This window comes from Sparus aurata, chromosome 5 (genome assembly GCF_900880675.1).
Source record: "Sparus aurata chromosome 5, fSpaAur1.1, whole genome shotgun sequence".
In the NCBI taxonomy this organism is placed as follows: Eukaryota; Metazoa; Chordata; class Actinopteri; order Spariformes; family Sparidae; genus Sparus; species Sparus aurata.
In genome coordinates, this window is record NC_044191.1 from 656750 (window position 1) to 677550 (window position 20801).

General features: G+C 39.0%; 1 protein-coding gene across 2 annotated transcripts in view; it reads right to left on the bottom strand.

The window, feature by feature from the left end:
• Positions 1-16929, bottom strand: part of man1b1b (mannosidase, alpha, class 1B, member 1b) — a 41838-nt gene extending 24909 nt beyond the window's left edge. Inside the window, exons 1-10 of one of the 2 annotated variants that reach the window (XM_030416129.1) lie at positions 16637-16929; positions 16374-16495; positions 15641-15760; positions 14213-14321; positions 13862-13980; positions 12541-12674; positions 12344-12453; positions 11957-12136; positions 11081-11229; positions 8176-8364 (exon numbers count right to left, since the gene is read on the bottom strand). In XM_030416129.1, the coding sequence (XP_030271989.1) occupies positions 8176-8364; positions 11081-11229; positions 11957-12136; positions 12344-12453; positions 12541-12674; positions 13862-13980; positions 14213-14321; positions 15641-15745 (1095 nt within the window). In that variant the 5' untranslated portion in view covers positions 15746-15760; positions 16374-16495; positions 16637-16929. The remainder of the gene's footprint in view (positions 1-8175; positions 8365-11080; positions 11230-11956; positions 12137-12343; positions 12454-12540; positions 12675-13861; positions 13981-14212; positions 14322-15640; positions 15761-16373; positions 16496-16636) is intronic. The other variant, XM_030416130.1, reaches the window with a different exon arrangement.
• Between the last annotated feature and the right edge of the window lie 3872 nt (positions 16930-20801).

Below are 20801 nucleotides of genomic sequence, written 5' to 3' on the forward strand. Positions count from 1 at the left end.
AAGTATTTTGATGTATTCAAACTGATCCACGATCCCTGGTATGTGATAAAGAATTCTGACACTATGGTATGAGAAACATCCCTATACCATGATGCTTGCGCCACCATGCTTCACTGTCTTCACAGTGTACTGTGGCTTGAATTCAGTTTTTGGGGGTCATCTGACAAACTGTCTGCAGCCTCTAGGCCCAAAAAGAACATTTGAGATCATTTTAGCTGAGCAGCCGATAATTTTTTGCACTTCTTTATATTTTTTCTCCTCTCCAATCAACATTTTAATCAAAATACTGTTCTTCTGAACAATGTCTGGAAAGACACGTTTTACTAAGATTGGCCACCTGTTTTTTCACAGAATGAATGGCCTCACTAACTGAACTCCACACTGCTATTGTTTTGAACAAGCCCCTTTCAATTAATGATTCAACTACACAGAATCAGCAGCATGCATACACAGAATCAATAAGAGTAATCATGACTGTTGGGTTTGTGTGTTTTCTATTACTCTACTACACCTACTACTAAATTATTTGCCATGTAGACTTATAATTTCTACCAATAACAGTGATTGTGATTGTTAGTGATGTTGGACTGCTATTATTTTGAACACAACTGTATTTTCAACTTTCATTATCCAATCAAGAATTCCAACACACATCACCTCAAAAAACTTAATTCATTCAATCATCCAACAGCAATAAATAAAAAATCATTTCATATGCTCTTAAGTATTTAAATAGCTTAATATTGTTAGACCATGTCATAGATTTAGATATAAAACATGTACATGATATTTAACAAATTGGTTTTGAAGCAATTTGCACTGAAACACAACAATTTTGGTCAACAATCAACACAAGATAATATGCAACACTTTTTCTTGAAAAAAAACCTCAGTTTAAGAAGCTTATGAAAGCCTAAGTATAACCCTAGCCTAAACACCATCAGGAAACATGCTTAATTCAACTGTGTGATAGTTAATGGGGAACAGAAATATGTTTCTAACTTAGTGCACATCGTTTGTTCAAAAAGATCAAAACCTGATGTTGTGCATCTTCCAGAACATCAGTAGCATTAGTAGCAACAATAGCCAGTCTGTGAAGCAACTTTTGTCATTGAATTTGAACTACTTACTGTAAACGGAGGGTAATTAAATTGCCTCAGAAGATTATGCTGATTCATCATCACACTGTCCCATTAATACTGCTCTTACATTCAGTATACAGTATTCTCTGCACTGGATCAAACCTTTTTTTTTGCAAATGCAGTTTTTACTCAGATGTTTGTCCCCGAAATTCTCTCGCACACACAGACACACACACACACACAGAGCTCCTAAACAAAAAAATGAGTGTGTTGATATCACTGCCTGCTCTGTTCGTCTTCACTCCACTATAACTTTACATAGTAAACAGTTGTTTACTTACATCTAGTGAGGCTGAATGTTGTATATTGGACCTTTAATATTCAATTATTTGACAAAATAACAATCGTATTCTTATTCTATCATTATTTTGTGTCATATCATTAGAAATAATTAGAATGCCTGTCACTGAATGCCAAATAACATTTGATTTGACTGGACAGGAATGAGTTGAGTTGTTGTTACATTAACAAGTTACATTCAGAGACTTATTCTCGTACGTAATTTACTCACAGGGTTCGTACACATTTTTAGAGGTCAAATTCAAGCACTTTTCAAGCACTTTTAAGGGTCATTTTCACATCTTTCCAGCACCTTATCGCTGGGGTAAAATACATATCTACAGGAACATATATACTCATACTTATTTTTTTTCTTTCACTTTTTAATCACAATTATGTACATTGTATTATGCTGAAAACATCTAAAATTATGTTTCATAACAGCAAAAAGTTTAGAAATTAAAGGTGAACACAAAGTTTTATCCAAAAAAGAGGGAAGCCACTTGGCGTTCTTCAGGCACACTCGCACCTAGACAAAGAGAGACCTGAGAGCACCCAGTAATTTCCTTTTTTAACATACATTTTTTTGTTCAAAATGCAGTGTTGGGAGTAACACGTTACAAAAGTAATGCAATTACTGAAGTGCATAACTTTTTGCTGTAACGCAGTAATGTAAGGCATTACAAAAAAAAAAAAAAAGGTAATATTTTCCTCAGTACAAATCTCAGTAACGCACATTACAGTGCATTTTAAACCCCAAAATTAAGTGGTGTGTTGTTTTTATACAAATTTGCCAACACCGCGAGATTAGCAGGGGAGGAAAAATCTGTGCATATGTTTACACAGTAATATTATAATGTAATAAAGTTACTGAAATGACAGTAACAAATAATAAATAAATATTGTGATACATGTTTGGAGTAACCTGCCCAACACTGTCAACATGTGTCACCTATTTGTAAGAAGTCTTGGCTTCCATCTAATTTTACTGTAATAGAAGTAAGTAATGAAAAGTGGAGAAAAGTGAACATTCCCTTTTCACACTTCCACTCCTTCTCCTCAGCCATCCTTCTCTATTGCTACAAGGCTGCATGTGTGACGACACACAGGCCGCAGACTGCATACAGACAATCAAGCACTAACCTGACGAGGTCACGTAACGTGATTAATGGTGCGTTAATTATTCTTTAGCGTATTATGTTTCCATATTAATATATTAATCACATGTGTTAACGCGTACGTTTTTTCTATAGTTTAGTAGTTTATGTCTATAATTAACATGTTAACTTTGACAACCCTACAATTTATATAATTTAGTCTGTAAAAACGCTAATTTAGCAAACGTTAGCGGTTAACATAAACAAAGTGTTAACGTGCAGCGTTGGCCTTAGTTACTCAAAGTCTTAAGTTAACTTACATTTCATGTGACTGGAGCGCAGACTCTCCCATTGCACAAATCATCAAATCGTTTTTGCAGACTTTGCATGACGCCACTCTTTGATTCGGCCCTTATCTTAACCATAGTTTGTAGTTATCATTTTCAAGCCAACGCTCGTGAACACATGAGCCTCCCGGCATTTGTCATCTCCTGCCGTCTCTCTTCGAAGGGGGCGGGGTCACACACAGACCGGCAGGTCGCAGAGAGGAGCAGAGAGGCTCAGCGGAGCCCAGGAGGAAACATCTCCACATACGGTTCTCTTACTGATTTGAGTTCTCCTTGTTATAAGCAAACTATCAAATCTGATCTCAATTTTGTGAAAGAAACAGAGTTTTAAGCACTTTCAAGCACCTAAACTAAAATCCAAGCACTTTTCAGACCTTGAAAACACAACATTGAAATTCAAGCACTTTCACGGATTTCAAGCACCCGTACGAACCCTGTACTCATTATCATGACAGCTGTAGCCTAAAAAATATGTATTGCTGGATCTACTGATTATTTCACCTTCATCTAATTGATTCATTTCCATTTAAGCTCAACTGTTCCCCATTTTTAGTGAACAATTTCACCTCTACAAATGCTTTCAGTATGAGCATTTTAATTTCAGCTTTTGCATTTAAAATGTGATCTTCATTTACTCACCTTAGCCTACATTTCCAGGATATCATTTTACAATCTAAATGTGATTTTTCAATTCACTTTTTTGTTTAACGTTTTAGTGCAATAATACTCTTTCAAACTCCAAACAGAAAACTAAAAAGGAAAATAAATAATATTTTAATTCTAGTAATTTGAAAATATCTTCCATACAGAGGACGCTCTGAGTGCTCAGAAAGTGGAACAGTAACTTTCTGAACAACCATTTTTTGACTGAATGTATGAATGCACCATATTCAAAAGCTAAGATAACCAATCAGCAGACACAGTTGCTGATAAGTCTTAATCATTAATTCATGTTTGGAACGAGGGATGAACTACAAGCTTGGCAGTCGGGCCATTTCTTTGTCTTTTTTCTTTCTTTCTTCCACACATGCAAAAGACTTTTCTGGAAAAGTCAAATTAGCAAACAAAAACAAATTGTGGCAGCAACACCTACAGCAGGGGTACTCAAATACAAATCTTAAAGGGCCACAAAGATTTTTTTGAATGACTCAGAGGTCCATGTATTGAGGTCGGTCAGGCCACATGCAATAATACTGTAATATTCAAAACAAAATGTCCTTTTCATTCTAAACAACAAAATACGAACTAAAATAAAATGTAATTTCCATTTTAACATAAATTAAAATACATAGTAGAATATTTCCTCTTTTTGTTTGCCTTCAAACATTGTGTCCATCACTTCAGTCATGCATTATTTTATTTCATTGTGACATAGATGTGACAAGAATCCTGCTTGCAGCTTGATATGACGATTTCAGTGCATTTATTTGTGTTGTGCTCATCTCTGAATTTTGAGGAAATGTCTCTTCAAAATTCCTATGCTTCGTCTCATAATGCCGTTTCAAATTGGAAATCTTTATCACAGCTTCTCCTGGCATATTGTAACGCCCCTTGTGGACTGTGGCGCAAAGACTCTTGGGTATTCTGTTGTTGTTGGTGTAATTATGGTTCGTGAATGTGTTTGTGAATAAGATGATATGTAAGATGGTTGTGGGTTATTTCACGTCATTTGTTCTGTGATTAAATGGTGTTTTAAGAAGGATGATACAAATTTTGGCACGGTGAGTGAAAGGGTGTTTGCCGGGAGAAACTCCCCGTCCGTTACACTCTTTGCAACATTGAATATACATGAGGTCGCTAGCCAAAACTTGTCGAACTGCGCAAGGTGGTAAAGTAAGACGAAGGATTTAAAACCGCTGCACTGTTAGATACGTGGAGATTGTCCCGGTTGGAGGCAGAATAAATACAACTTTGAAGATCCTATTTCTGTGAGTTGCCGATTAACACTGTCCACTTTGTCATAACAGTTTACTTGGAAACATGCCATATTCAATCTCTTACCACCAGCAAAATGTGAATACGCGGCCCGGGGGCCGCCTATTGAGGACCGCTGACCTACAGGTTCTACACCTCAACCAAAACATTAACAGTGTTTGTGAAGCCAGTGAGGGATTGTCATGGACACTTACACCCAGTTTTCTCAGTTTTCTGTATTTAAAATTATAGTTCCAATATGAAGTGATAAATACAAAGAATTGTACTCAGCATTAGAATTTAAGAAGTTTCTTTCTCATTATATATTAAAAGACATGCTATAATCAAAGCATAATAACCTGGCAGAGTCCTTTGTGGTAGCCGTCTTGTGCTGGTGCTGAAAGAGGCTTATTATGTGGTGTATGAGTAGGTATGTTCTCAGATTTGATTGGATCGAGGATGTGTGATGAAATGGCAGCTAATTAAGATACATACTGAATGATGTACAAATTATTTGTTTATATTGAATGTACAGTAGTTAACGTAATGAAGCATGAATTTAGTCCTTGTTGGTAGGAGCAAGTAAAGAAAACGATATATACTTGTTATTAACCACGTCAAGTCACCATTATAGAGATCTGCCCTGATAGGCCAGTTTGAACTGGAAAGGTGGACTCTCGTGCTATAAATTTGAGTAGAATGGGAGAGAATGGGCTGTTTTTTTTTAAAGAGCAGCATCAGAACTGTCTTGAGCTAGGTAAAGAATGTGCCTATTTCTTGACTTGCCTATTTTTTCTGCACAACTCCCCGCCAGAGTGATGTTTTTAAACTCTACTGGATAGCTGAAAGGTAAATAACTTCAGGGTTGTTCCAGAATGTTTAAAGGTGCTGCTGCTAAGAATACTGTGGCCAGAACAGTAACGTAATGGAAAACATAATGCAGCTTTCCTAAATCTGTATGTGTTTTGTTCTTTTTTTGCGGTAGAAGCAAATGAAACTTTTTAGACACATCTTTTGATTTATGTTAACTTTAGCAAAGTAGTTCTTTACTAGAGCCTCCACCATCAACACTTTCTCAGAGACTGCTCAACAGACACTCAAACTGAGCACTAATGCATGCCGAGATGCAGGGCTGGTAGTAGGGCTGCTTGATTATGGCAAAAATCATAATCACGATTATTTTGATTGGTATTGTAATCACGATTATTAAAGACTATTATTCATTGATTTGAGAACAAGCACTTACTGAACTTTGAACTCTGGTATTTCTTTTAACACGATAAGATTGAACTGAAAAACAAGAAAAACGCAAATAAATAAGAGAAAAAAATATATCAATAAAATTAATTAAATAATATGTAAAAATAAAAAATAAACACTATCCCGGTGCGGCTCAACCATAGGTCCACTGTGGTGGCAAAATATAATGCTGTTGACACAACTTTTCTGCGACATTCATCATAAATGGCAGGCAGTGCAATTCTGCTGATATGGTGATGTGATGGTAACACATACCGCTTGTCGAATGTGTTAATCAGTTTATTGAACCCCGGGTCGCCAACGGTGTTGATAGGGCACATGTCTTTGGCAATCATGTATGTGACGGCATCCGTTATTTCTTTATGCCTGTGGGAGCTGGGTGGAGATGCGGTGGCATTGTAAAGTGTGTCCTTAATTGAGGTATGTGTGGCGGCGGCAGGAGTCGAGGACCTTTAATTTTTTGAGTTTTTTTGTTCCTTCGCTACTTGGTCATGTATTACTCTGTGTGTGGAGTTTAAATGGTTAAATAAATTGGTCGTGTTCCCTTGAGGTGCAGACATATCTTGCACAATATCTTCATTTGTTCCGAGTCAGACTCCTCGAAACTGAAGTGTTTCCACACACAGAATTCGCTTCACCCTTCTTCCCAACCAAAGGCTGCATATCTGCCATCTTCTACTGCTTCTTCTACATGTTTTTTCCAAACACGCACTTGCAATACGCACCGGCATGGCTGAAAGAAAACATTTTCAGGCGGGGGCGGGGCGGAGAGGAGTGCACAGGTGGAGATGGAAGGGTTCGCTGCATTTACCACACAAGACGCGGCGTGCAGCAGAATGATAATTTTATTACGATTATCTTGTTTTCATGATTGAGGGAAGCCAAAATGGAAATCGAAATTGAAATTCAAGTAGTCGCCCAGACCTAGCTGGTAGGCAATGGACCAAACCAATTATTTGAAGGGGAGACCAGATCTTGTAAATTCAATGCAATTCAATTATATTGTTGAATTAAGTCATGTGTTATGTGCAATAATATAGGCTATTATGGGGACAACTATCATGAACCGCCACCTTCAGGGAAGTCCGGGTTCATGTGTTTCGGGGGAGTGGTTTTCAAGGCAGGCACATAAATAGCTTTTTTTTTCAGTTGAACATTTTCAAATCCATCTTGCTGGTCTCTATAATCTTACCTACTGCAGCTTCAATAACAATTACATATTATCATTACGCAATCCTAATTTCCTGCAGGCTGCAATTATTAGACGAAACATGACTAGGTGCTGCTCATTTAAGATTGTGTTTTGACTGTTCCAGAGACCAAGACTGGCCATACAGCATCTCAAATACATTCTCATGCTAACAGACTGTTTTTTGTTTTTTTTTAAACTTGCTTGTAAGGATTATGCCCCAGCTCTGTGGACTAAGTCACATACCATGTTAACAAGACTTCTTGGGGCTTCGAATGTGGCCCATCTCTTGTGACCCACGAATTTATATTCCTTTAGTTGACAGCTAGCCACAGTCCGATGGAAGAGTTGACAATGGCTGCTGCAAGGCAACAAAAGTAGCAGCTGATAACAAATCCAGTAAGTATCAATACATACAGAATCAAACTAGAAAAAGCTTGCATCGTCTATAGCCAGACACACAGCTCAGTGTGGTTGTTTTTAATGCTAATGATACACCGAAAGGTCACACAAAACCAATAGATGGATAAAACAATGGCCAGACAATTAAGCTACTCCTTGAGTCTTACCGTAAAGGGAGCAAAAAAATCCTTAGCTAGAGGGTAGCCAGAGGAAAGCTTATTATTTTAAAAGCATTAACTTTCTAAAGATTTGTCTTGTTCAGCTTAGTCACACTCATTGGTACTTTGTCAGTTTCAGTGTCATTTAAGCAGCCTAGGTTTTGCTTTCAAGTTAACAAGTTAACTAAGACTGAAATAATTACTTGAGAAAACTGAGTAATAACAATCTTTAGAACTGCCGAGCTCATTCTGCAAACCAAGTTTTAAAACAGCTCCTGTAGATGAGAATTGGTATCTGTCAGTGCTGTTTAGAAGTGCCATAATGTTATTTTAGACAAGAAATGAGCCTTTGTGACATCAGACAGGTCTTATCACTTGGTCAGTTACCTGGTACTGTGGTTCCTGGGTGAGGCGGGTGAGCTCTCTGAACTCCAGCTGGATGCTTGTAACCTCTGCCACAGTGCTGTCTGAGGTCCAGCGAGGTGGGTGGGCTGTGCCTTTCCCGATGTTCACATCAGAGTAGGGGATCTTTGATGGGGTGTTGAAGGCTGGCATCAGCCTAGAGCCGATGTCTTTCTGCAGAGGAAGAACGCAGATTACATGCAGGAATCTGCAACTGCTCCGCCCTCCTTGCATTGACTTTCCACAGAGAAACAAACACAACATGCAGCGAGCCAAGAGTTCGTTCCTAAAAAGTCACTGTTTCGTTAGTAGTTTGGTTCTGTAGCGTCGGACCTCGAACAAACCACCGCTCGCTGCAAAGTTTGTTTAAAGGCTGTTGCAACTAAAGGCAGCGGACCAACCCATTTATTTCAGCATCTCAAATAGACGCCTGGATCACAGTGGGACACTTGTTGTTCACTACAAGAAAACCGCAGCAGCCCACAAACACCCGCTAAAAAGCAGCCAACATTAGCGGAATCATTTAATAATTGTGTCCCGTATAACAAGAAAGCGGCCCGGTGGACAGCTATTACGGATGCAGTACCGTTGCATATCGCTAAAGACGTGCTGCTCGTATATGCAGTGGAGAAGCTGGAGGTTCATCCACATGCTGAAAATGTTCGACCCCAGGTTTGTGCAACAAAGCCGCAACCGGTCCTGACTCAAACCAGAGGAAGCAGACAGGCTCGTCTTCCTGGTCAAAAATGTGTAAAACAGACAGCAAACACCCACCTCATGTCCTGAACATCTACCAACATGTCATGTTTACTATGCAATGCATGCAGATGTTTAATTTAGTTTACATATCTTCAGGGATATAAAATACTTTTTTGTAAACAAAGGCACCTTTTGCAAAATAAAGTATTTAATGAAAGTTATGTTCACACTTTATCAATACCAATATGGAAACCTGGTATTACCTGTTATACCTGTTACTGTTCTTATAATAGCAAGCAATCTGACATGTTAAATATGTTTACAAATGCATTTTATCAAAAAGGGACACAGTCTTTTCAAAAGGATGCACTTTTATATATTGTTTCAAGTGAGTTTGAAGCTGCACTGTTTACAATGGCAATTTGTTTAAAATCATAGCAAAAAAATAAACGCAATGCTTTTAATAATTTCTTTGTAATTTGAAGTTTGTTCTTGAGAAGGAAAAAAAATCGATTAAAATCGTAAATCGAGTTTGTTGTGAAAAAATCGGAGATTAAATTTTTAGGACATATCGCCGAGCCCTAATGTTTTGTCTAATTTGGCTATTCAGCCATATCTATCCAAGCATACGGCTGAAGAAATGCCGTGCAGTGGGGCCATGGTAGTCTTGAACAATGTTGTGTCAGCACTGGAGAAAGGTCTGGCTGCACAACTGTCATTGTAAAATAGAGGGAAAAACATTCTAGCTTGTTTGCATGTCTTCAAACCAATCACAAGAATTCTCGGCGGCATTGAACCCAGGATGTGGCCATAGTGCCCCTTTAAAATAGTGTTGGGGGGGAAAACTTGATTTGCACATGGGGAGGTGGGCGTGGCAATAAAATGGCTAAATCCCAGCACAAGTGAAGGTAAAAGCAATTAAAGCTGCAAGCAGCAGTGATCGGGCCTTCGCCGCCCACGTACGTCGGGCTGTGGCGCTGTCGGAGGGCACGCATGTAGATGTCTGCATGTTTTCAAAATTTCAAAAATGTATGCATGTGTTATGTGTGGAGAAAGTGTGTGTGTGTGTTTTGGTTTTACTTCTGCTTTGTTTGGTTTGCACTTATTGTGTAAAGCACTTTGTGCTACATGTTATTTGTATGAAAGTGCTATATAAATAAAGTCAGATTGATTGATATGAGGTTGACTTCCTGTGTCCATTGGGTGGATATGGATATGACACAGTATTGATGCATAGACGTATTCAGGGCGAAACCCTCTACATGTTTGACCAATTTGGTGTAGATGGGAAAGTGTACGTTGGAATTATAAGGACTTCCTGCTTTAGGGAGAAGCAAAGAAATCGGCCATGCTGCCACGCCCACCAGGGATAACAGAGGCAAAAGATTTTGATAACTTTTCATGTTCAAGGTCTTAGGATGATACTGACAGAATGTGAAGTCTGTGGTGTTAAAGCTGTAGGAGGAGTTCGTTAAAGTACAAGGCAGGAAAATGGTGGCAGTTGGCAGCAGAATCTCAACTGTGAATCAAAACGGCAGACTTCCTGTTGGACTGAGGGTATGGGTCCAACAGGGTTTTTTGTGCCTCTGGTCATGACACATATGCACATCAAATGTCGTGAATGTATGTGCATGTAGGTGGCCAGGGTTTCATGTTTAAAATCTTGTAGGTGGCGGGGCTTCAAGCTTGAAATCTTCCAGGGGGCGCTGTGAGGCCATCTTGTCACTGAAAATGCCCAGACCCTAGCAGATATCAATGTTCAAGACTCGTGATGAATGTGCAAACTTTGGCTTGTTTAGGAATTTTTCTGTACGTACGAAATGGGAAAAGCCACTAGGAGGCGCTACTGAGCTGTTGTGCAGCACCGGAGGGCAGTTGTGGTATCAAATTAAAGTAATCATGAGTTTGAGCCTACGTGCCAAACGACCCGTCACTAGGGGGCGCTATGGAGTGCCCTGGCCACACCCACACCCAATTATGTTGAATCATAACATTTTTAATCAGATGTGACTTGTGTGTAGAGTTTTGTGAGTTTTGGGGCCTGAACTAGCTTGTTGATATTCGTGCCATTAGCGAGCAGATTACATTACAAGCACATTAACAAGTTACATTAACTTGCCATTTTCAGCATGTAGGTTGCTAGCGTGCAGGTAGTTGTTGTTTCACATAGCAATGGGGGTCATTGACTCACAGCTTTGTCTAGAAACAGGGTGTCTCCCGTCAGATGGTAGGTACTCAGCAGGCCTCCAAGGATGCGAATGGTGCTTTCAAACAGATTGACATCTACATTCTTGTTGAATGTGAGCTCCGTAGCAACCCACGCCTTAGCTTCTTCAAATTCTGCAATAGAATATTTTGAGAATAAATACAGAATCATTTATGAATGAACTAATATAATTGGAAATGATTTCATAAATGTAACTGGTTTAAAATCAAATCAAATGTAAACTGAGCTAATTGTGATGAAATGTTTTTATAATCTCTTTTGTGTTCACTGTTCCAATCTTCATTTCATGTTAGCTACTATGACTTATTCTCAATAAAAGCCCCCCGTTATTGAGTAATTCTAAATCTTTTATTGTGAAGCATCATTACAGGAAACGTTGTTTGAAAGAACAAACCGGATGAGAGAAACTAAAGAGGTTCTGTTAGAAGCTAAACAAAGTACGGAGAGCTGAACACACTGAGTTTTCAAGTCCAACATCTTTCTCTCAGGTTTCCTGCACAGACATGAAATGAATATAAATTTTAGGGGGAGACGGGTACTTGTTACAGGCTGGTCACAACAACCGAGTCGTGATTCATCACAACTGCCCACTCTGGTGAGTGCTGGTGGAATAACGGCATATTACATCCTAAAACATAATGATCCATGATGGAGAGGTGATTTATATTTTAGGAGTGGTTTGAGAGGCTTTTTTGAAAAAGTTGATACATTTTGCCAATTGTTTTACTGTGACACTTGATATGACTGCTGCTGTCATCTGCTGCAAGTTGCCTACTTTTTAATCAAAGACTGTTTTAAGAGGTTGAAGTTCAAAGTTGAAGACACAAAAGGTCAATCTACCTTCTTTAAGCCCCATGATCCACATTGTATCCAGGGCATCGATGAGCGTCAAACCTAGGCCAAACCACTCGCTGTAGGACTTGGAGAGGGGCCTGAGCTCATCGTGGCCCCAAGCAAAGTCTTTATAACCCTTCCATGCATGTCTGAAAGCTTCCCGCACCGCCTCCAGCCAGTTAATTGCTGGAACACACAATCCACACAAGACGCCAGTTAATTATCACATCAAAGTCTTCAAAGTGATTCAGAAACAAGCGACTCCACTTAGTCAATTTACAAAGATTTGATTGTCACACTCAAAAGACAGTTTTTTTTATTTTTTCAAAAGTGTTGAATGAGAACTATTAACTCATAAACCACACATGAACTGGAAAATAAAACAGCAGATACCAGACTCTTTAGATGGTTTGGCTTTTTGATTGGGAAGTGAATCTTCATTGTTTTCCTCATCCTTCATGCCTTCCGTGGCCTGGTCAGTGTCGATCACCACCCCTCGCCAGCTGAAAGTCGCCAGACAATTAATAAATAATACAAATATTCATACAACCAAAAATATACTTTTACTTTGATCACACTCCAAATCTCACTTGATGACCCCCGGTTCCTCCCCTTCTTTCTTATTATCAGCTGGTTTGTCCTCAACCACCGTATTTGAAACATTTTCTTTCTTCTGAAGACGATTCTGAAGGAAAGGAGGTCCTCTCTTATTGGATAACTTCCTCTGTGACAAATGATGACAAAGAGAAGACACTTTAACCATCAAAATCCTCAGTTTATGTAAGGGTCATTAAGGGGGAAATGCAGATCTATATTAAAAGTAATATACACATTTTGAACTTGCCAAAGATCTGATTCAATATCAATCCAGCTCGGGAGATTTAAGCTACATCAGCAATATTGCTTGGAATTCTGAAAGAACCTTCTAACCTTTTGAAGTATTTTTTCAAAGCTACACCAAACAAAAAACATAACTCTATTCACCCTCACTCTTTCAGAGAGGAATCGATGAGGCAAACACCTCAAAACATGGACACATGAAACCAAACCATTCCCTGTATGGGGAGTTGGCCATTTAGTTATGTGCTTTTGAATTAATATACTGTATTTGATGTTTATTGAACCACTATAGTGTTAAGTTGTTAGGTACTATAATAGTTAATCTTATTTTATTGTTAGAGTGCCTGAGGAACTAGCCATCAGCATGAGTGCGTAGTCTTCATTGAAGGGGAAGTCAGCTCAGCAAGACAGTTCATATCCATAGTCCAGTGTATCAACACTGGGTATCAACCCAACTATCTTGATGCCAAAAGGGTTATGGTCAGCATTATTATCCTATGGCGTAACTGCAATTCTGAACCCATTTGAACACCAACTCCAACATGTGCAATATAGTTCTCTCAATACTTTTATAATCACATGAAATTTAGTAGGGTTTTTTTGTATTTTTAGTGACTTACAACGTGCAACGCCAGTAGGCAGCAGGGCTTTGTACTGTTTTTAACCTCTGACTTTTAAAAATATCAAATGACATAACTTCATCAATTTATCATGTGAGACATTTGTATGTCAATGTGTTTTTTCATAAATATGGTATGAATTCTTGAGTTATAATTTAGTTAAAATGTTTTCAGGGGTCACAGCAGCCTTGACTGCTGGCATTTGGCCACCAGATTCTAATCAGTTCATGCTTTAGTCATAGTGGACATTTGTAGCAAATTTGAAGAAATTCCCTCAGGGGATTTCTGTGATTTGGTGTTCACAAGAATGGGACAGACAGACAGACAACCCAACAACATTATGCCTCCATCCATTGCTGTCGCTGGGTCAGAAGAATTAAGATGTAATCACTCTAGTCTCTTTAGAAACCCTGAGCTACCCCTCAAAGGACAAAAGCAGAGATATAACAACCTGTGAGGTTAGTTCGGGCAGTGGTGGTTGGGCCTGTTTCACAGGCTCAGGCAGCACATGTGGGATGATTGGCCGCAAGTCGCTGTTACTCTCTGTATTTTGCTCCTCTTCTGTAAGGCCTGAACGCACACACGAGCAGATTCAGTATGAAAGTATAAAAGTAATGCAATAACACAGCTAAAGGGTGGTAGGCTAGGGTAACTTAATCATTAATATTGTTAAGAGTCTTTACTGCATCTATGACAAATTTACAAACTTAAACAACTCCGGCTCCAAAGAGGTTCAGATAGCATGCTAGTGGCTCAGATTGATGGGATATCAAATTAGACATTTAATGTGCAAGAGCCTTACCGCTAAGGTGTTCAGTAATAGAAGGATAAGAAGCAATTCCACAAATAAACAGGAGGACGAGGATGAAGAGGATGAGGCTTCGTTGCAGCCTGGACAGTTGTTTCCATTTCTGTAGGCACAGGGGAGAGAGATTGAAAATTACATCAGCATCCAACCAGTATCTGAATCATTTCTATGGTTCGAACTGTGTAGGCTTTATCTAGATCAGGGGTTCCCAAACTTTTCCATGCCAAGGCCCCCCAAACAGAATTAGTTTCTGGCCAGGGACCCCCAAACCCACAGACAATGCCACAAAACATGTAAAGAAACATCAACTTTTAGAATGTATTTTCTTACTTTTATTCACTATTCAATAATTATTACATTTGTTTAGCATAAGAAATTAATTAACGGACATCTAAACACTTGTTTGAGATGGTCTCCAGACAGTGGATGCATTTCGGTATGGCTGTATGCTGCCTCATATTTTGGGATTTTAGTTGCCATGAGTTCTTAGGTTTTTTGCAACAGAGTCCTCCAAGGCAGGGCTGTTGGTCTGCTCCTTTGGCCTATTTGTTGTCAAAAACCTGTCCATTTTGCACTAGCTAGCTACACGCTAGCTTGAGGAGCAGAGAAGCTTGATAACAACTGCCAGGTCTACACAGATTATGATGTAGTCATGCCTAACTTGCAGCTGAAACTGAGAATCCGGCGAACACAGCAGTTTACATGTTGTATGTAATGGTTATCAAAAAAAATAATAAAACATTTTTTGCATTTTTTTCTTATCTTCCGAATTTTCTGAGGCCCCCACTTTAAAAACCACTGATCTAGATCAGCAAGCCGGTGGCCAGTCCTGTCACTCAAGTTTAGTGCTGCTACAAAGCAGGGGGTCAGTATATTTAGTGCTGCTGTATATATTGATAAGGTGAGGTCTAGTTTCTAACAGATACCGCTCCCCTTGAAACCAGTGAAAACTATGTTCTGCTGATACCACACTGTATACTAGAACTAGGTTATTATACATCACATTGCTGCTCATGGCCACTTTCTGTCTGAAAAGCAGTAATGGTAACATCTATGAAATAAAGTATAAGATCACCTCCAATGAAGAAGGATGAATTTCTGATTTGTATTATAATCATTTTTTTTTAAATCAAAGCCAAAGTAGCTCACATGAATAATGGAAACCTAAATACACAAATTAATAATGCCTGATTTATGTTCAGGTTTGCAAGAGTGTCTGGAGCGGCACCACCAACACCAAACAAACAGAATTTCAAAGACAACTATGCTATGCCACTTCTCTTCAACTTTAAGTCAAAGGATAAATCATCATTTCACCTCTTTGTTTAATAGATGGAATAACACATTAACATCAGCTTGAACAATGATACTTGGTGAGCAGTATGTAATGTGGGGGCCTTTACAAGCAACTCAGTCACTTACCCTCCAGCAGGACTGCCTCCGCCATTGCTTACTGTTATTGTATACTCCACTTCCTTGTCCAGCAAAGCTTATAGATACATAATCCTGTCGAGATGGTGGATGCATGTCTGTAACACAGGCCTGGAGGAAGAGACACATTGGAACAGTGTTGTGAGCAAAAGGAGCACTGGATGGGGGTGGCATGTGAGGGGATATTAACCCAGCTCCAAGGAAGCTAGAGGGACAAGATACATTGAGCATGAGGTTGGCTGGTCCATACATATGTGGATGGTGTGTGATTATAAACGAACACCATATTGTCAGATATGAAGACGAGAGTTCAGCTCCACTTAACACACATTTGGCTTTGCATGACAAACCTTATTTACAGCTCTCACACTGATATAACTTGCTGTCACCTAAATGCACACCACACCCAAATCAAGGGAGGTAAGTCAACATAACCTTGTGTTGTTTCATTTCAGGGGCAGTGTTAGCAGAAATGTTGATGGTTAGCAGCACAGCATAGCACAGCTAGCTAGCTATACAGCTGACATCACATCTGCTTACGCCACCATGCAACGCCAAGAGTTAATCAACAGGCTAATGTCATTAATACTGTTGACTAGCGTTAGATGTGTACGGAATATCAATATATACATAACCTTAACGTATCCCGTCCAAATATCTGTATGTTACAGGCGGCATGACAAACATTAGAATGTACAGTTATTACGGACTACTGTTAACTTACGCTTCACATAAGAGGTAAACCCGGCTGTGAATGCTACAGGGACTCAGCCTCCGTGTCCCTGCCTCGATGCGACGTTATGGCGGATTCACAGCTCCACTGTGGACCGAGGCATGGCTCGGGGCCTAAGACACCATGAGTAAACAGTCGAGCTTAGTGTAAGTAACGTTGACGTACAGCCAAACACGTCCTTGAAAAACGTCGACACTTGTTGCAATGAGGATTCAGTTGGCGCCCAGAAAATTGAAATATGTAACTGACTTTACCTTTACGTATCCAACGTTGACGTTGACGTGCAGTGTGATCCAGCACCAGCACGATAATTTAACCGAGTCTCCAGAGCGGTGAGCTCAGCGTCACTGAGACCGCCTCGGGGGTCTCTTCATGACTTCATCAGTACCGAAAGCCGCGGAGCTGGAAGTTCTTATCTTACAGCTATTACAGAGACGAGAAACACTACGAAATGTCATCCACTTGTGGCTCAGGGTGTCCGGATGCTCACTGTCAACAGCGACTGTGACTCACATGAACCCAGGCTGCCTTCAGTGACTTCCTCGAATTATCGTAAATATCAAACTCTGCTAATATACACGGATCTTATATTTGTATTATATTATGTTAAATTATTGTAGAATACCAAATTATTTAGTTCCATCTTCTGACAGAGGGGTCAATGACCAAGGTATGACCGCAAATACTTCTATTGTTGGGCAGGGGGCCGAGTTTTTGTTTCATCTGGTCATTGAAGTGAAAAACTGTGGAAAAAAAAACAAAAAACAAAACTACAGTTCCCATGATGAGCATTCTGCTCATTACCACTGAGGTGGGAACACTTCTCTCTCAGCACTCTATGCGTCTCCCAGCTACATTCTCCTCCAAAACTATTGGAACAGCAAGGCCAATTCATTTAGTTTTGCTGTCCACTGAAAACATTTGGGTTCGACACCAAGAGATAAATATGTGACAAGAGTTCAGTATGTCAGCATCCATTTCCATGGATTTACATCTAGATCTGATAGAAAATAGATAAATAAATCTTAGACGATAGCATCTTTTGTTTTAACCCGACCATTTTTCAAGTGAGCACAATTATTGGAACATGTGACTGACAGGTATGTTTTTTTTCCCCAGATATGTACATTGATTATTCAACCAATAAATAGTGCTGAATGTCTGCTCTCAGTTTCAGCTTTGAGTTTTGCCTTTGCAGACTTCATTTATAGTTAAAAGGTGTAATCAACACAAAGACCAGAGAGCTTACAACCATTTGGAATGTCCTGAGGGGAAAGAAGCCACTGGTGTACTCAACAACAGAACTGGTTGATGGGTCCGTGTATCTTTTGGCCATTCGATTTTCCTTTCAGAAACGGGTATTAAAAAACAAAAAACTAGTGGTTATTTGATTTTCGTTTTAGAATATAAACATTAAAATTGAAATACAAGGCGTTTTTCTTTTTCATGGTCAAAAAGGGATGAGCGAAATTATAAAAATGATTCGATTTTCATTTTCCACTTCATATAACAAAAAATAAAATCACTAGAAAACAGAAACAGAAAAAGGCCTGTTTATTCATATTCTGAGATGTTGTCATTTACAGGACGACGGCTACAGCGGGGCAATCTACCGTGACACATGGGTATGGAACTGCGGTCAAGCCAGCCGTCACCCTGATCTCCGTGGTCAAATCAGCCGCACTTAAATTTCGAGTGTACAAGTATTCTCAGCATTATGGTAAATGCGGAGAAACAGCGTATTTACTTTCGGTTTTCAAAATAAAGGTATTAAGAACAGTAACTATAATTCGAACCTACATTTAAAATAAAATATGTTACATTAAAGTGTTTCATGAGCCCATGATGAAGAAAAAACACTTAATATCAAGTATCTTTACTGCACCAGTGTAGAGACATGCCAAAATAAAAGTCCCATATGTATGCCTCCAGTTTGACATCTACACATCTAAGACTACCACTATACTTGATATCAAACATTTTTACTTCACCAATGTGGAGAAATTCAACAATACAATTCCCTTTTTGTACCTCCAAGTGGCATATTTTCATACATTTGAGCTACTGTAAAAACACTTTGCTCAATAATTCCTGGCTATGGATGGTATACTTATCCAATGTAAATAAATTCAACACAAAAAGCCCCATATTTATACCTACAGATTCCATATTTTCATATATTTGGCGTACTATAAAAACTCTTTTCTCAATCATTCCTGTGATATATCTGACTTCTACACAAGTGTTCTTACATTAGCTCAAATATGGTCAAATATGCAATCTCAAGGCATAAGTATGGGACTTTTATTTTTGAATTTCTCCTTGATATCAAGTACAGTTGTAGTCTTATATGTGTAAAAGTCAAGTATACTATCCATAGCCAGGAATTATTGAGCGAAGTGTTTTTACAGCACCTCAAATATGGTCAAATATGCAATCTGGAGGCATAAATATGGGACTTTTTTCTGGCATTTTTCACACTGGTGCAGTAAAGATACCTGATATTAAGTGTTTTTTATTCATCATGGGGTCATGAAACACTTTAATGTAACATATTTGTTTAAATATAGGTTCGAATTATAGCTTACTGTTCTTAATACCTTTATTTTGAAAACCGAAAGTCCGCATTTACCATAATGCTGAGAATACTCAGCATACTCAGAATACACTCAAAATTTAAGTGCGGCTGATTTGACCACGGAGATCGGGGTGACGGCTGGCTGGACCGCAGTTCCATGTCCATATGTCACGGTAGATTGCCCTGCCATAGCCTACTAGCCTACTGTTTCTTCTACACAGTACCGTCCAGTAAATGACAACATCCGGTCTCAGAATATGAATAAACAGACCTTTTTTCCGTTTCTGTTGTCTAGTGATTTTATTTTTGGTTATATGAAATAGAAAATGAGAATCGAATCATTTTTATAATTACGCTCATCCCTTTTTGACCATGAAAAAAAAACGCCTTGTATTTCAATTTTAATTGTTGTATTCTAAAACGAAAATCAAATAACCACTAGTTTTTTGTTTTTTAGTACCCGTTTCTGAGAGGAACATCGAATGACCAAAAGATACACGGACCTTGATGAAAGAAGAACATCACAGCCATAAAGTAAAACCCTAAAACAACCGCAGTGACATCACCAACAACCTCCAGAGTGCAGGAGTGAGAGTATCACAATCCACTATTTGCAGAAGACTTAGGGAACAAAGGTACAGAGGCCACACCAGAAGATTAAAAACCACTCATTAGCAAGAAGAATTGGAAGGCCAGATTCCTTCATCGTGCAGCAAGACAACGACCCAAAACAACCAAGAACAACAACTGAGTTAATTAGAGGAAAGAAGTAGAAGGTTTTAGACTGGCCAAGTCAATCTCTAGACTTAAACCTTATTTGCGCATGCATTTTAACTGCTAAAGAGGACTGAAAAAGACCTGAAAAAAACAACTGAAAGAGGCCGCGGTGAAAGCCTAGAAAAGCATCACAAATAAGAATGCAAAGGTTTGTTGATGTCAGTGGGTCGCAGGCTTGAGGCAGTTATTGCAAGTAAAGGATTTGCAGTGATTTTAGTTGTACTGTGAACTAGGTCAAGTGCTGTTACTGTCTCTGCAAGTAGCATTATATCCGTTCGTAACGGATATTGTGTGTGTAACTTAATAGCATGCTGAGGATGAGGTTATGAGTCATGACTCTAGCCAGCTGCAGAGCAAGGGATGTATGGGGTCATGACGATAAAGGTGTAATTTGTGAAATATGGCTAGGATTAAAAGGTAGCTTCAAAAACACAGGGGTCAGCATACCACCAAAGTAAGGGACAACTGCTGCTTTTAGCTAGCCATCCTTGGCTCTAGCAAGCTACTATTAGATAATTAGCTTAAGGCTCAGTCAGTTGCAGACACTGCAGTCAATGGAGCTCAGCTAAGCTGGTACACAATCAACTAAACAGCAAAATCCTTTAATTTATTGATTAAAGTTGCATTAACTGATACTTGTGATGTCAATAATGAATAAATACATGTCACTAATGCTGGTAAACCAACAGAATTATTACAAGTAATACAGTAAAAACAGGGGGGAGGTGTTGCTCTAATCTACAAATCTATTCTCAGCCTAAGCTCCAACCAAGATATTAAATTTACTTCATTTGAGGCTCTGGTTTTAAAACCATCCTCATCAAATAGTAATAGCCTTGTCCAGGGAACAGGCTTCACCTGGTTGTACTGTACAGACCTCCAGTGCCTTACTCCCAGTTCCTAGAAGAATTTGGTGAATCTATTGCAGATCTTGTGACTCGTTCAGATAAAATCCTAATCATTGGGGATTTCAATATCCACTTAAATAAGCCCTCTGACCCTCTAGGGAAAGCTTTTTTGAGACTTCTTATTTCCAACTTTATTCAGCTTGTCCATGAACCCAC